Below are 17,475 nucleotides of genomic sequence, written 5' to 3' on the forward strand. Positions count from 1 at the left end.
GCAATTTGATTCAAACAGGCAAGCCTCCGGAGATTCCGGAGGGAATCTTTGATCCCTGATGTTAGCAGGAATCCTCTGGTGCTTCACAGAGTAGCCCAAAGTCTCCCACCCCCTATTTTATACAAAGTAGGCCTCTTTGCCGGTTGAAATGTGGAGCCCATGGAACCTGGTTATCTATGGGGACCTGTTTGCGTCCTTCCTGTAGAAGTGGAAGAGACAAGGTGCCCCTTTTTGGCCAATGTGTCTCCCACCCATTTCAAAAAGGGAATTTGTGGTTGAATGATAATCTCATTTATTTTTGTGTCCTTTTGCGTAGATAGCGCAGAACCCGACACCCCAGCTGAAAGGGAGGGAAATATTAGTTAAAATCGCGGAAGGTCAGAAATGCAAGTCTGTTCAAGTACATGCGGTGTAATATAAAGTAGAAAAGGGAATCTTTGATGATTACTTGAGGCTTAAGATAAAGCAATGTACTGTAGTAAACACAGTGCCGGAAAAATTACAATTGAAACTCTTGAAAAGTATTTTTCTAGAGGTAACTCACTGAACATGAATTTTCGGGACACTTATTTCAGCTAAGACAATGAAACAAGCAGTTTTCAAACCTTCGTAAATGTCATCGTGGAGAAGATACAATTGATGTGCGGGTGACTTTGAGATGAGGAAATTGAGAAACTGTGTCACCTTGTTGAACTTCATGGTTCCCACTGTGCTATTAGAAAAACTGAGGTTATTACATTCTTATATGTATATATATATATATATATATATATATATATATATATATATATATATATATATATATATATATATATATATATATATATATATATATATATATATATATATATATATATATTTTATACACATACATACATACATAAAAGAACTCTTCATATTTATTATAATATCAACTATATTAAAAACTTACCATTCCACAGAGCACCTTTCATACATTTAAGTTATTCTTTATTCTTTTTTTTTCATCAATCTACATTTTTATGGTGAACAACTGAATTGCAAACATTTAATAGTAGTAGCACAGAAAACCGAAAAGGTTATAATCAAGAAAAAAAAAAAAGAAGTAAACTTTCAGATGCCATTATGTACTCACTCGTATCCTTAATTCCATAGTTATCTTTGCGTTCTACAGGCGCATGCATTATGGTTGGTGTGTCTTGCACCAACTCGGTCAACTAGGGCTCCCAGAACTCAGTCTCTCTAAGTAGTTAGCATTTCCATCATGAATAATCGGAATGGCTAACTTAATTACGAATCTGGGACCTCTGTAAATTATTGCCGTTCATATCTTGCGTACTTATCAAAATTTACAGGCTACGGGGGCTGGATCTGATGTACATGTTAACATTGACAGGCAACTGGGTATGTGCTTGATGTACGTATTAATATTAACAGGCTACTGGGGATGGATTTGATGTACATGTTAGCACTGACTATTTGGGATGTACCTAATGTATGTATTACCATTAACGGGCTACTGGGGATGTACCTGATGGATGTATTAACATTGACAGGGTACGGGGGTTGTATATTAACATTGATAGGCTACTGGGGATGGAGTTTTTGATTGATTGCAACTAATTAGACGCAGTAACGGAATGTCAGATCATTTTCTTTTCAAAAGAAGGTACACGAAACATTTTGAAAATCGTGATTGTCTCACCTTTGGTTGATGGAAAATGAGCTATAATTCTGCTGTTCTGGAAACTTCAGCATTTGTCTCTCTTGCATCCCATCTGCCAGAAAGGCAGATGTCAATCCCATCAGCAAGACTGGAAAATCAGAGCATGCATTTGTTTATTTGGTATGTAAGAATTTGTTAATGTAACGTAGTACCGGATGAAGGCAGAGTTTCGTACTGATGTCAGTGAAACGTAGAAAAAACGCTAATGTCTTTTACTATAATCTAATAGATCTTTTTGAAATTACATCCAGTAAAAACAAACTTAATGCAAAAGACCGCAAATTTCGACGACAGCACTTCACCATTGATCGGGAATAAAATACTGTCTGTCGAAATTTGTGGAATTTTGATGTAACCTTTGGTTTTATGAGCCTTTTAATTTCGCGTAAGAATACATACATGTACACTCGACGCCACAGTATACTAAGAAAACTAATATTCGCCCAGCTCCTACAGTGAATCCATTAACTAAAATAACATCGTATAAGTAACGTCTTTATGACTATTTTGGTCACCAAGTTCGTAAGAGCTGAACGAGGGATACATGAAGCCTTTTGTTCATTTTTCCAAACAAAAATTAATGAAAATTGACGAACTTCACTCATGGTACTCTCTTGCAAAGCTTTTGTTTCAGATGTTTTATGCGTACAATACAGTGCGTCCTTTTCTCAAGCCGTTCATTTCCCTAAGACAAATAGAACCGGTCCAAATAGAACCAGTGTCCAAAATCAGTGATAACGCCAATACGAACGGTTATTCAGATGCTTAAGCATACCTTCGTTTAACCAGACCACTGAGCTGATTAACAGCTCTCCTAGGGCTGGCCCGAAGGATTAGACTTATTTTACGTGGCTAAGAACCAGTTGGTGTATGCCACCTGAGAACTACATTATTATTATTATTATTATTATTATTATTATATTATTATTATTGCTGTTGTTGTTGTCGAGTTACAAAGAAGCATATCTCAATAGCCATCACGATCAGTTACAGTTACTGTACTTTCGCTCTCCTAAGAAGCTTACCAATTGTTTTTCACTTACGACAGATAAAGACCTCAGTTAGTCAAGCATTTCCACGAGAGGTATAAATGAAGAAGCACTCAACAGCAGAGACCAAGAGTGAAGTAAACCATGTTAAAACGTCAAAAACCATCGAGCGCAAAGAGCGGGATTCAGAGATGATGGCAGTTCTTAAATGGTTTCTCAAAAGGAAACAGCAGTTGCATCCAAATCACGTAAGTGAACAGTTTCTTAATCTAGTTGATACGTGTAATGGCATTCCTCGTACATAAGTAGTTATCACAAAGTAGAAGTATTTGTTTTTTATCGCTCTTCAGTGATATATATATATATATATATATATATATATATATATATATATATATATATATATATATATATATATATATATGTGTATGTGTGTGTGTATATAGTGTTCACCCACCTCAAATTTGTAGTTAATATTAAATATTCCATTACAGTGTAATCCAAACTGCAATCCAAGTAATTCGGGTGAACCCAGTCACTAAATCAGCTGAAAAAAAAACATGGATTATGATGTGGTCTCAGATTTTTCAATAATGCACATATGAGCAAGGAAAATCTCACTTGACCGTATATAATGTAATGTATTCTCTGGGTCCATTGAAGAAATGTTTTTATGAGTAGTGTAATGTAGTGTAATCTATGCCATAAGGAAAGCAACCGGTAATGCATTCTTTTGCACCAACACGATCTTAATGATAGTCACCTTTGGCAAATCTGCTTTATTATTGAGTGGCAGAGACGATGACATCTGTAGATATAAAGCTCAGTATTCTGACAGGTAATATTCGTTCTATTTGCCCTGTTAAACGTCTGTTGGTGCTACAGAACTTCCTTGAAATCAGAGATATTTATTGTATGATAGTATTACCGCCAGGCACAGATTAAGCCTATTGTTTTCACGGTCGCATTCAGATCTCCTGAGCTTGCGGCCCTGCAGTGGAATTGCAGTGTTGGAATTGCAGTGTTGCTTTTGGGTAGATGTTAGGCCTCCTTCAGCTCGAAATTTAATCATGAGATTAGGAGTCCTAAAACCTACTTGTCTAAGTCGTTTAACAAAGAGGTACTGTGTACACGTTACCGGGGTCTAAGCGATGTCAGGCAGGGCAGCCGATCGAGGCCACGGCCTACCCCAACGCCAAATCAAAGTCCTTCGAAAAGAAGGCATCGTGCATACCCCATATAAAAATGGGAAAAAGCACGTTAAAACGAAGAAGAAGAATTGTGTTCCATACCCCATTCGGAGACCCGGTATCCAGAAGGGTCATAGAATAAAACAAAAAAAAACCTTCCCAGCGGTATTGTATTTCAGACTACGGGTCCTCAAAGCGGTAATAACATACTTCACGTCCATTATGTTTCTCTTTGTTTTTTTCATGAAGGAAGAGTATCAGTTCTCAAAGCTCCGGTCACGAACGTCCTTGACACTTCATGAAATATGAGTAAAAAAATACTTTTTTTTATCCTTTTCTTTACGAGCAAGGCGTTAAGAAAAGCAAGTCAATAAGGTCGATAGGTTATTGGGGGCAGGTGACTCTCTGTAAGAGGCTATACTTCTCTCGTATGCAGATGTGATGGCAAGACCAGGAAGGTTTTGTTGCCTTAATAGCTGTCAGCTGCATAGAAAAGATAACACCGATATCTTCATTCCTTTCTTGTACATACAGACAGACATATATACCAATGTCATTTTAAAGGAAAAGTTAATTTTGCTGTACAAACCTATACTAAAATTTGGCTCTATTTTTTTTTTAGAAAGAAGAAACATACCACCGTTTACGCCCCCATTATCCAGCCTCGAAGAAAAATATAAAAGATTAAGTAAATCAATATGTAAACTGCGAGACACTACGAAAGACCGGGAATGAAAACAGTGGTCAGTATTTCAAAGTAATCGTAGACATATATTGGTGTCCATCAAAGATCAGCCCTGAGTCCCAGGCTGTTTATCGCGGTAATAGAGGAAGCTACCAAGGAGCGCAATTAAGAGTTAAAAAAAAAAGTGCAGTATACCTTAGTTTAACCAGACCACTGAGCTAATTAACAGCTCTCCTAGGGCTGGCCCGAAGGATTAGATTTATTTTACGTGGCTAAGAACCATTTGGTTACCTAGCAACGGGATCTACAGCTTATTGTGGAATCCGGACCACATTATAGCGAGAAATGAATTTCTATCACCAGAAATAAATTCGTCTAATTCTTCATTGGCCAGCGGGAGGCTCGAACTCGGGCCTAGCCATAGGGGAAAGGATTGAGAATTTACTTAGGAATACCAAGTTAATGGTAAATGGAAGGAAGGCAAAAGGAAAGGCGCACACTAACAAGACAACAGCCATGCGAATGCTGTGGGAAAGGTAAAGGAGCGAACGCAGAATTGCTGTGAATCAAAGTAATAAACGGTGTCGCAAGAGATGCTCAGGATTGCAAAACATACAGGGGGAATTATACTTTTGATTACCAAAATGTATAACAGCAAATGCGAAAGAGAGGGAGGTGGAGCACCACATTTTTTTGAGGATATGTAAGCCTTAGAAAGTGTAAACAATTTTTGTTACCTTGGGGACACACTGAACTGTGAATAGGTATTGAGAGGGTAAAAAAAAAAAGGAACAACACTGATAACATGTCAGAATGCTAAATTTCTGTTGTATTGAGCATACATTCACGCGTGCGTTAGGCCTGTAGTAAATTCAGCAGGCAGAGTCATGAATACTGACAGAAAATGCAGGAGATTTCGAAACGGTTCACGGTTGGAATGCGGTGGAAAAATCCTAACCACTGAGAGGGCCGCCGAGATATCTGGTGTTCAACGGCTGGTAAACAGTGAGATCTCCAAGACTGAGATGGTTTAGACGTGATGAGAAATGATAAGAATCAGCTTGGAAGGAGCAGGAGGAAGGCCATTAGGAAGGCTCATGAATTCATGGAACTGGACTCATAAAAATTTTGGCTAGAAGGAATTTAGCATGTGTAGCCCCGTAAAGGAAAAAGCTGACATAGGAACAATAATGATAATTATTTCAGAGAGCCAACACAGGAACAGTAATGATAATGATAATTATTTCAGGGAGCCAACGCAGGAACAGTAATGATAATGATAATTGTTTCAGAAAGCCAACACAGGAACAGTAATGATAATGATAATTATTTCAGAGGGCCATCTTGTGTTAGGCACGGACCTCATTCGGTGATAGAAGTAATTTCTTTGTTCGTTAGGAATTTGTACTAATTGTTTCAGAGTTTTATAAAGAAGGCTATTTTCTCCATTTGCAGACTAATAACTCAGAACCCATAAAGTTTCCTCTGATGCCAAAGGAAACTCCTGGACCTGGATCAGAATCCGGATTTGTATCATAACCCAATCGGTTCTTCCTTAACCTACAGCCCAACCCTCCATAGAATTTTATTGAAATCCATCGGCAACTTTCTGAGATTGTCAGGCAAAAAACTAAGGGACGTGAGTGAATTTGTGAACGCATTCCAGCCTTTCCGTCCAGGCTAGTAATAACTAACTCGGTCAGTAGTCAGAATTGTTGCATATCTTCACTTATCTGCAGACCTGACGTGCGAGAGGGAAAATCATAACAGATTACGAAAACCAAAGCAAAATTAGGTGAAATACTTTCTCATTACAATATTTTTGGGGAATGAAAACCGGAATGAATTCTTATACAGTAGTTATACATCTCGGAAAAAATTTATTGCCGTAGAATCTTGACGAATAAAAAAAAATGTGCCGCAAGTAAAATCATTCAAAACAAATGAAGGTGCACTTGCAGACATAGATGTAAACGAAATCCTCACATCGAAAAGACCAGCGAATTAATAGTAAATAATCAAGATTACTGAAAAATAGTAGAGCGGAAGGACCAGCTAATACTTAACACGTCAAAAACAAATAAACATACATAAAAATACATGAATACCCGCGGAAAAAAATCATCACGAAGAGGTTTGTAACTTACATGCGTATGTATAAATTGCATTTTATAGTTAATCCGTCATGAATTCTATAATATAATAAGATATCACATTACAGTTGTACAAAGTTGGTTATTGTGCTTTGAAAAAGACCTTGAATATAGTTGTACAGGTGCTTACAAAAAACTATATATCGCTTATTCGCTAGAAGTAGCGTGTAAGCATTTCATTCATTCATGATTCGTAGACACGCAAACAGACGGTATGGACTCTCTCTCTCTCTCTCTCTCTCTCTCTCTCTCTCTCTCTCTCTCTCTCTCTCCTTCAGATTAAGGAATCTCTCCCCTCCGTATTTCAACAAGCAAGACCAAGCAGTAAGTTATACCAGAGTCTGGTACAGTCATCTATTCAGTAGAGTTGTCCACGCACAAAATCGTCCAGTATAAAGTCAAATTTGTAGAATTCAAAGTAAACTAACATTGCGTGCACGATACCATTTTATGGATGCCACGGAAGTTCTCGTTATTGATAATCAGAGCTGGTAAAAAAAAAAGTACGAATTGAGAAATAAAATCGAGAAGACATAAGGGTAAGCGCAGTACTGGAGGTCACTGCACACGAAAGGGCCTGGTGTATTTGGAAAGCTTGAACCCGTGAAGAGCTCAGAGAGAACATACCGACCCGCTACATCTCAGAAACATCTTCTGGACAAAGAAATGTTAATGCAGATCCTTCGTCTTTGATATCCCCGTTAGCGGAGGTGATTATCGCAGATTCCACTATCTGCTACCGCTCTTAAAAACAAACGAGTCTAAACTTCGGTTGGAGTTAGGCATACTCGTTTTTCTTTCTCTTGCCTTTCCTTTGTTATAAACTGGTCAACAGAAACGTTTTCTCCATCAGCACTATGTTTTTCCTTTGAACTGTTTTTGTATTTCAGATCTGGGCTAAATATGGTAAATTGCCGGCCTCTGTGACTTTTGTATTATGTAAGAAAAGAAACAAGCCACTCTGGAATGTGTTCAGTTTTGATGAACGTTCAACATCTGGATGAGTTGTAACTTCGAACTTAGATGGTATTGATCTGCAGCTTTAGGCCTGGTCAGTGCCTAGGTGGGTAACCACCAGCGAAAGCTGAGTGCTCTTAAGCTCCCGGAACCACCTATAGGATACTTAGAAGTTTGCAACAGACCTGAAAGTGTCAAGTGAGCGACTGAATGAAGACTGAAAAGTCTGAGATAATGAAGTCAGTATGTCCAATGTGAGGCTTCAAGAAAAGTCAGACGTGAAAGACTGATTCTTTATCATGTTGTTGTTGTTTTAGATTTAGCTGGCCTTGTGCCAGCACGAGCTCTTGCTTCCAGAGCAGCCCGTAACTCTATGTTGATGATGAGTCTGTGAGATGGGTAGTCCGTTAATGAAAACTTTATTATGATACATGAAAGTGATTTTGGTTGGATTTAGCTGGCCTTTATCATTCTCGAGCAGGTGTTCAGAAGACAAAAGCGGACAGGAAACTCTTTATGGTTGTTTCAGTCCTTTAATGGCTGGGCCAAAAGAATTAGCGGCTAGCACGGGAGTCCCAGAGCATCCCATAAATTATTTGGGTCATCATTAGTGTGAGCACGGCTTCAGAGCAGCCCAAAAGTCATGGTTTCAGATTTAGTGGCCTTGTGCCAAACGGGCTGCTTCTTTTATTATTATTATTTGTTGTTTCAGATGTTGGCTGGCCTTGTGCCAGAGCAGCCCGGGCTCTTTAGCTGGCAGGAGCAGCCGGTCTCTTGCTAAATTCTTTATTATTCTTTCGACAGGTATTTATAAGACAAAAAGCGGACGGAATTTAGGTGGCGGGAGACCTAGAGCAGCCCTGTTATGTTGTTTCAGGCGTCCATACAGGATTTGTGTTTTCTAGCAGGTGTTTATAAGACAAAAAGCGGATAAAAATACGTACAACATTTGTTACATGACATATAAATAAAAGTAGATATACATATCGGCAGAAAGGCCGTACAATGATACATAAGATGAGGTACACGAAGAATCCGAAATAAAGACAGGTAAAATACATGACGTGATTAATGTACATCTGAAAAGGAGAAACACAAGGAAAGAAAGGCGCGATTTGTCGCCCTTACACCAACAGCTCCTTGGAATTAAGAGCGAAATGCCTGCCAGAAAGGAACTGAAACAAATGCAGGGTAAGGACTGAAGTCGATCATCCCCATGAATATGAAGTCTCAAATTACTGAGGAAAGTGACTGCGGTATTTTTTTAGTAACTGACGGCCAGTTTAAAAAAAAAAAGGCTTGTCGTGTTTTGTAACGAGCGTACGTCGGAGCAGTGACAAATGTGACTGCTATTAGACCAAGGTAACGCCTGGGATGGATTGCTTTAATGAATCTCGAAACGAGAAGCAATACTTTAATTCTTCACGGAACCGAAAGAACTGAGCTTAATCAAACATAAAAGATTGTCTCCAGTAAGAGGGCCAATATGTCATAATTCTACAACGCATCCACAGACTAAATGGAACTATTAACACAACATTATCAAGCCCTACAAAACTATAATTAACTGATCTTAAGTATATTAAATACAAAAAAGAACGTACAAAAAGAAATAATAAACGTTTGAAAACATGAAGGTTCAACGATTAAACTGCATGAATAGGAAGATCATTCACGATAAAAAATGACGTGGAACGTAAAACAAAAGAATTTCTAGTCATAGTTACAAACTGTCTCGGAACATCAACAATATTTAGCCTAAGGGGCAAAAGTGTCAGACCACTGAATTAACTCCAGCTCTCCCAGGGCTCTAAGGGTCAGCCTTACTCCCCGGGCTAAGAACCAATTGGTTACCTCAACTGCACCTCATTGCCGTGCACTGTAGAAATGAATTACTATCACCAGAAATAAATTCTTTGCAGCGTGCCGGTCGGAGAATCGAAAGCCCAGCTAGCAGCAACCTCTTTCGTTACTTTTACTGTATCTCCTTTCATATTCTTTCTTCCATCTTATACTTTCACACCTTCTTCTAACAGTTGATTCAAGTCCAAAAACCATGCGAACTGGCTTAAGTTTCCTAAATACAAAAAGTTAAAAAGAGATGATAAACTTTTACTGTCAATTTCCGTTTCAGCGCTGAATGACCTTTGATAATTTGGTCCCAGTGAATTGGCCTCAGAACCACAAATTCTATATTCAGTTCAGTTAGTAACCTACTACCTGTATTGTGTAATCTTGGAAAATCCGAATACAAATATTGATTATAATAATTAAAAAAATGTACATATTCAGTATAATTTAAGAAAATATACATATTTAGTAAGCAGTGATCTAACAGAACGACAATGCCACAGATAATGAGATCAGTGGTAAGAAATTTGATAGAACTCAAGGTTTTGTCCAATAGATTAAGATACGAGGCCAGCTGCTGAAGACCAAATACGGAGAAAGAAATTCAAATCGTGCCAAAACGAAAGTATAAAACCATTTCCTCAGGATGGAAGCGTCACCAAAAAAATAGAAAGACTTTCAGTTGTGCAAATGAAGAAGTTTGCCAGGTATGTTTCCATAACGTCAATTTACAGTCAAGAGTGACGCCTGGAATTTTAGGTCATTTGCATATACTTCAAGAAACATTGTCAGTGATGAGATCTGGTTTGGGTGAATCCAGTGTCTTAGACCTACTAACAAATTATGCTTTGAGTTTTGTTAAGCCATAAAGGTTACAGTTTTCATCTGGCATTGTCACTTTGTGCTTAATAATGAGGCCTGGCGGTTGGCTTCGGGACGTTGCAATTAAAGAATAAATATGACTCCCTTAACTTCTTTGGGTGCTTCCCATGTCTTCGTTGTATTGTTGGCTTTTGAGAAAGCGCCGGCTGTTAACTATATATATATATATATATATATATATATATATATATATATATATATATATATATATATATATATATATATATATATATATTTAATATATATATAATATATAATATATAATATATAATATATATATATATATATATATATATATATATATATATATATATATGTGTGTGTGTGTGTGTTGTGTGTGTGTGTGTGTGTCATATATATTAAGCCAATTAGGCCATAGATTTACAAATTTCGCTATACCTCGGAAATGACTTCACCCAAGGGAAATTATAAGTGCTTCGTCACCATTGGGATTCAAATTACCGACTGGTTGAGAAACAGTTGGGCATGAGAGCCAACCTATATCCTTTTGCCATGCCTGAAGAATCTATTAGATCTTCAGGAAAAATCCAACGGCCAGGTAACACTGGTACAGTGTACCTAGCTAAGGCCTAAGAAAACATTTAGGTGGGAACCTGTGAAAAAGTATACCATAGTTTAACCAGACCACTGAGCTGTTTAAGAGCTCTCCTAGTGGGGGCTGGCCCGAAGGGTTAGACTTATTTTACGTGGCTAAGAACCAATTGGTTACATAGCAACGGGACCTACAGCTTATTGTGGAATCCGAACCACATTATACCGAGAAATGAATTTCTGTCGCCAGAAATAAATTCCTCCAATTCTTCATTGGCCGGTCGGAGAATCGAACTCGGGCCTAGCAGGGTGCTAGCTGAGAACTCTGCCGACTCGTCCAACGAGGAACTGGGGAACCTGTGAAGTTGCATATGGTCGAAACATTTTGATTTGTCGATTCTGAGCTGTCCAATTATGAAGTCATTCCTTATGATGGATGATGGACTTCCGAAGTACTGGTATATGCATAAGCACGTAGATATGAATAAGAAAGTAAAGATACAAGTGATAAATAGTGAAAATATATTGTGAATGGGAACTCGTGAAACCAGACATCAAAGGAAAACTTACAGAACGTTGAATTTATTTTGCGGTAAAGTGTGCTTCAGGGACAAACGCAACATATGTCAGTTATTCTCAGAATCTGTAAGTACTTTCTTAACAGGTAATCCAATCATGTATGTTGAATCAGCCGATAATACGACGTTCTACTCTGCCATGACGTGTTTCTACATGCGTGTCGGTCCTGTGCCCAGAAAAAAAAAGTGTTAAACGTAATGTTAGCTTCCCTGCCCAGTAAAAAAAATGAAAGAATGTCAATGAAGCGTGCAACATATCTTCAGGGTTCGACGCAAGAGTGAATTCATGATAACCTTAAATGTCGACTTAAATTTTACAATTTACCTTCTGCATATACAAAACTCCACAATATTTGCATGCATTTAGCAAAATGGATAAATATGTAAATGAGTAATAAAAAAAGAAAGAGTAGCGTACAATACATTTGTTACTTGCACTAAATGTATGTACTAATTCAGTGGGCTTTCCAAGACTGAAGGTTACTTCGATAAACTGACGTTTGTTTAAGGGTACTTTCAACAAGGCAGTTGGACGAAGGTTATGTTCAACCGTCTGCTGTTTTTTCTGCTCTTCCACGAGCTATCTCAAAAAGCCTTCGACTGACATCAATTGATATTTTGTGAATGAGATTCTGAAATGGAGCTGGATCGCGGATACAGACCCAGATTGGGGCTAGAGCTAGAGTGTGCTCTCTTTAGCACATTCTGATTCAAATTTTTGGTGAATATCTGATAAAGGATATGCGTGACTTTCTGATAAAGGATATCCGTCAATATCTGATAAAGGATATCCGTCAATATCTGATGAAGGATATCCGTCAATATCTGATAAAGGATATCCGTCAATATCTGATAAAGGATATCCGTCAATATCTGATAAAGGATGTCCGTGAATATCTGATAAAGGATATCCGTCAATGTCTGATAAAGGATATCCGTCAATATCTGATAAAGGATATCCGTCAATATCTGATAAAGGATGTCCGTGAATATCTGATAAAGGATATCCGTGAATATCTGATAAAGGATATCCGTATCTGAAAACCTTTCTTTTTTGTTTCCGTTCTTGACTGGTTTGCCGAAGAAATAAATGAGCTTCAGGTTGACGCTACTGTCTTCTAGAAAAACTACTATGAAAACTAACAAGAGGTTTTGCAGGACTACCGCCACCAGCAACAGATTACTGTTAAAGTTCAAGCCAAAAGGATGATTAAATAACGAGCCTTAAATTACGATGTTTGACCAGGACCGGTTTTTTCAGGTTTAGTTACGACTGTTTTTCACGGATACCAACCTGGCAGATTGTTCTGGGCAGACTCTTCGAACCATTATTTTCTAAGTCTAGGCACATCCATAAGCGAAGCGAACCCCCTCGATTTGGGACCACCTTGACTTGGTGAGGGGGGCTCTTGAACCCCAGGAATCTGTTCCCGGGATTAAGTCCAAGAGTCCCATATACCATTATATTTTTCTTTGAATTAATTTTTGTGGAATTTTCCGCTTTTGCTAAAATTTATTGGACCTGATAAACAGGAAAAGATATCTTAACTGGGATTGGGTTTATATCCGAAGCTAAATAGTGGGAACTGTGGTAGGACCATCAACTGCCCGATAATATTCGGACCTTAGAGATATCATGCGGAACTATTCTTTAGGGCTGGACCACGGATTCCAAGGGGGGGGGTGTCCGTTTCTGGGGATAGGACTCTCGGCATTCTATCCGGTTTGTCCATAAGACGATTAGAGTGGGGATGATAGTATTCTCGTAATACCTTCGGTCCTAGCAAGCGGGGTAGGCTTACACTTGGGCCACTACAATCATGTTGTGCCATCCCCTGTGGGGTAGGGTAGGGACGCGGACATTTGGGAGTCAGTTCTCACTTGTGCCATTGGTGGAAGAATAAACCCCATGAAAGGATGATGATATCTTTTTAAGGTTTTCAGTTTTTATTATTATTTTTTTTTTACCCCTCTCAGATCTTTTATGTCTAGCATTTATAAGGATTCGACTATCACTGCACCCACCTTGGGGAATGAAATTTCTTCAAATGTTGATGACTTCTCGAAAAATGAATTGACAAAAAGCAGTAATAACAAATATCCTGATCCCCTCCTGACTTCCCTCCCCTGGACCCTCAAGGCATGCTTCATTGATGACGACTTCAAGCAAGGACACGGGCTTCTCTAAGAAATCTTCATCCAAAATTAAATCCTCAACTCAGCCAGGTTGAGTGAAAAATTTGAGAATACTCCACATCGAAGACTTAGCAGTCTGTTGTGATTATGAAATGATCTCGACAGCTCTGAAATAATTTGGAACTGTTGTAGAAACAGGATGAACTTTATTGATATTAAATCTAAATGGGAAGCGTGGGTTGCCTTTAGTAGCCATGATGAGGCTCTAAAGCCTAGTGGTATGATAAGTGCCATACAAATAGGTCAAGCTACAGTACGAGGAGCCTTAACAGACAAAGTTCCCAGAGACATGGACTTTTATGTGCCATCTAAATGGGCTCAGGATAAACCAGAGAGAAAGCAGAATGCAGAAGCAAGGACTCCTAAACCTCCTATGTGGGTGGTAGCTTCAGCCAAGGATGAAAATTATAACTACTATAAATTTGGCAGGTTTCTTCAGAAAAAGGTGGGAGGAATAAAGAGCGGTGATATATCTCGTTTTGGGAAGGACACCGTTCTTATTCGTGCCAAATGCACAACCCGAGCATATATGCTGACCTTGTTGGACCTAAAAAATTATGAAATGATTACGAAGATCAAGCCCCACGTAAGTTTAGTTATGGGAGAAGAGTACTATTTGATAAAGACCTTTATGACATGACAGAAGAAGAAATTCTAGAAATGAGTCCCACTTCAGAGTGAAAAAGGCAGCTATTGCCAAGATGATCATTTTAACCTTTGTAGACTCTGAAGTACCTTCTCGTGTCATATTTGAAAATGAAAGGATACGAGTACGTCCTTTCCAGCAAAGACCAATGCAGTGCTATCATTGCTTTAAGTTTGGCCACCCATCAAAAAACTGCAAAAATGATAAAATTTTTATAAACTGCTCTGGTGTCCATCATGATGATGAATGTAATAGAAAAGCAAAATGTGTTAATTGTCAACTGGAACATAAGTTCAATAACAAAAATTGTGAAATTTACAAATTTGTGCACTAAATAAAGCCAGAGCATGTAAGTATCATTTTTGCAAAAAAGACAGTCAGGACAACAACTTAGGAGCTATGCTCAAGTTCTTAAGCCACAACCCCTATCTACCACTAGGGGTGCAGTAGCAGCACCCTCTAATGTAGCAGGTGCATCAACCCCTGTGGTAGTGGCCCAGCCATCTGGGTCAGGTGCTCGGCTTGTTGAGGCTAGAACACAAGCCTCCAAGGAGGATAAGATGGCACTTCAACCCAAACACCTTGGAATTGTCTCAGGCAGAGCCTCTGCCTGATTTAATGGAGACTGAGGAGCAAAAGCACCAAAAGAGGAGACGTTCCCCCTCCATCCTCTCCTCCAGTTAAACATGCATCACTTAGTAATAGATTCGAAGTGCTAAGCTCGATGCAAGAACCCCAGCCTGAATTTAAACAAATTGACACGAAAGGGAAACAAAATGACACCAGTAAGTCAACAGATAATAAACCAAACCTCTCAAGACCAGTCCTTTCCAAATCATCTCATGATGATAATAAACAAATGAGAGTAAATGAGAGGGCTCCATTCAAAGGGCCTTCCACCAAGCCCAAAAAATAGTTTTCACGTCAATACTACAATGGAACTGTAGAGGTCTTAGGGTTCCAAGTGAAGAGCTGAAGGCATTGCTCCATGACCATAGCCCAGGTATTGTGTGTCTCCAGGAAACTAAGCTTGGAAGCACACAATATAATCCTGGGTTAAATTACAGCATATATAATTCTCCACCACCACTCGGAGATAGAGCTAAGGGAGGTGCAGCAATTATTGTCCTTGATATCAATTAGTACACATCTCCAAGCTGTAGTAGTAACTTTCATTATAGACAAGCCAATTACAGTTTGCTCCATCTATCTTCCTCCTGATTTGGATTTCACTTACAATGATATTCTTTTACTGATCAATCAGCTTCCTACTCCTTTCCTCCTCCTTGGTGATTTTAATGCTCACAACCCCATATGGGGTGGGAACACGACAAATGCCAAGGGTAGGATGTTGGAGGGTATTATGGATGATCAAAATATCACTGTACTCAAATAATGGAGCCATGACTTACCATAACATCTACTCCAATACTTATTCAGCTATCGATCTGAGCTTTTGCTCATCTAGTATTCACATTGATTATGAATGGTCAGTAAATGAATATCCAAATGGGAGTGACCACTTCCCAATTCATATAAAAACAGTTAAGAATCAGCCCTCTGAGCCATCTCCCAAATGGAAGGCAGATGAAACAGACTGGAAGAAATTTAGTGAGTGTGTTCTCATGGACAAGAATGTAAAATCATTTCCATCCATCTCAGAGGCATATAATAACTTCAATGACACCACCGTCAACAGTGCAATTGCCTCAATTCCAACAACAAAAGGGAAGCAACAAAACCTGCAGAAAGATCACTAGAAAATGCTACAAAAAGTACAAGAGGAGTGGAACTGCCCAGGCCAAAGTTATTTACCAACGTGCTGTGGCCAAGCAAAATAAATATTTTAAAAAGGCAAAAAGAGAGTCATGGATGTACTACATTAGTGGCATTAGCTCAAAAGCACCATCCAAAATGATTTGGAAGAAAATTAAAAAACTAAATGGCAAGTTTGTCCCTGAACCTCTGCCCACCCTTAAGATGGATGGTGACCTAATCACCCAACCAGAGAGGGTCGCAGAAAAAGTAGGAGAACATTTCTCGAGAATATCGAGTAGTGAGAACTATTCTGTAGAATTCCAAGGCATTAGAAATGCCCAGATTTCTTTTGATTTAAGTGAAAACAATTTTGAACCATATAATGCAAAATTTACACTGCAGGAACTCAAAGATGCCTTGCAGAATACCAAACCATCAGCCCCTGGTGAAGATAAAATACACTATGAAATGCTGAAACATCTCCTAGAAAAGCCAAAGAAATTTCTTTTAGACATAATAAATGAAATCTGGGAAACTGGTATTATTCCTAAGAGCTGGAAATTATTATTAATCCTCCCTGTGAAGAAACCAAACAAGGATCCTACTTTACCCAGCAGCTACAGACCAATAACTCTCACCAGTTGTGTTTGTAAGCTGATGGAAAAGATGATTAACACCAGACTTGTATGGCACTTAGAAACAAATAAATTGCTTTCTCCATTCCAGTTTGGCTTTAGGAAAAGTAGATCTACTCTAGATCCCTTGCTCTGGCTCTCAAACCAAATACAAGAAGGTTTTGCTAAACAGAGCCAAACGATAGGAGTTTTCTTTGATTTGGAAAAGGCATATGACACCGCATGGCGTTATGGTATTATAAAAAAGTTGTATAAGATGGTCATTAAAGGAAAAGTGATCAGATTTATAAATCCGTTTTTATCAGAAAGATATATAAAGGTAAGAGTTGGGAATCATGTATCATTACCTTTCTTACAAGAAGAGGGAGTTCCTCAGGGTAGTGTCCTTAGTGTCACTCTCTTTGCTATTGCCATTAATGGAGTATTAGAAAAGATATCACCACCAGTAAAAGGCTCTTTATTTGTAGATGATTTAGCTCTGTACTGCACAGGATATGATGCAGCATCTACTGGCAGGTTCATGCAAAGAGCCATCGATAAAATAAGCAAGTGGGCTATTGAGCAAGGATTTCGATTTTCCGAATCTAAAACTGTCGCTGTTCGGTTCTGCAAACGCCGAACTAAGGAAACCATTCCACCTCTTACCTTAAATGGAATTATTTTACCTTACTCTACTGAAGTAAAATTTTAAGGAATGG

General features: G+C 38.5%; 1 protein-coding gene across 5 annotated transcripts in view; it reads left to right on the forward strand.

The window, feature by feature from the left end:
- The window catches only part of IFT43 (intraflagellar transport 43), a 184,481-nt gene that overhangs the window by 26,974 nt on the left and 140,032 nt on the right, over positions 1 to 17,475 (forward strand). For 4 of the 5 annotated variants that reach the window (XM_067120212.1, XM_067120211.1, XM_067120214.1 and 1 more), the window contains exon 2: positions 2,754 to 2,942. In XM_067120212.1, the coding sequence (XP_066976313.1) occupies positions 2,796 to 2,942 (147 nt within the window). In that variant the 5' untranslated portion in view covers positions 2,754 to 2,795. Of the gene's footprint in view, positions 1 to 2,753; positions 2,947 to 17,475 lie in introns of all 5 variants that reach the window. The other variant, XM_067120213.1, reaches the window with a different exon arrangement.

Source organism: Macrobrachium rosenbergii, chromosome 18 (assembly GCF_040412425.1).
Source record: "Macrobrachium rosenbergii isolate ZJJX-2024 chromosome 18, ASM4041242v1, whole genome shotgun sequence".
NCBI classification, from domain to species: Eukaryota; Metazoa; Arthropoda; class Malacostraca; order Decapoda; family Palaemonidae; genus Macrobrachium; species Macrobrachium rosenbergii.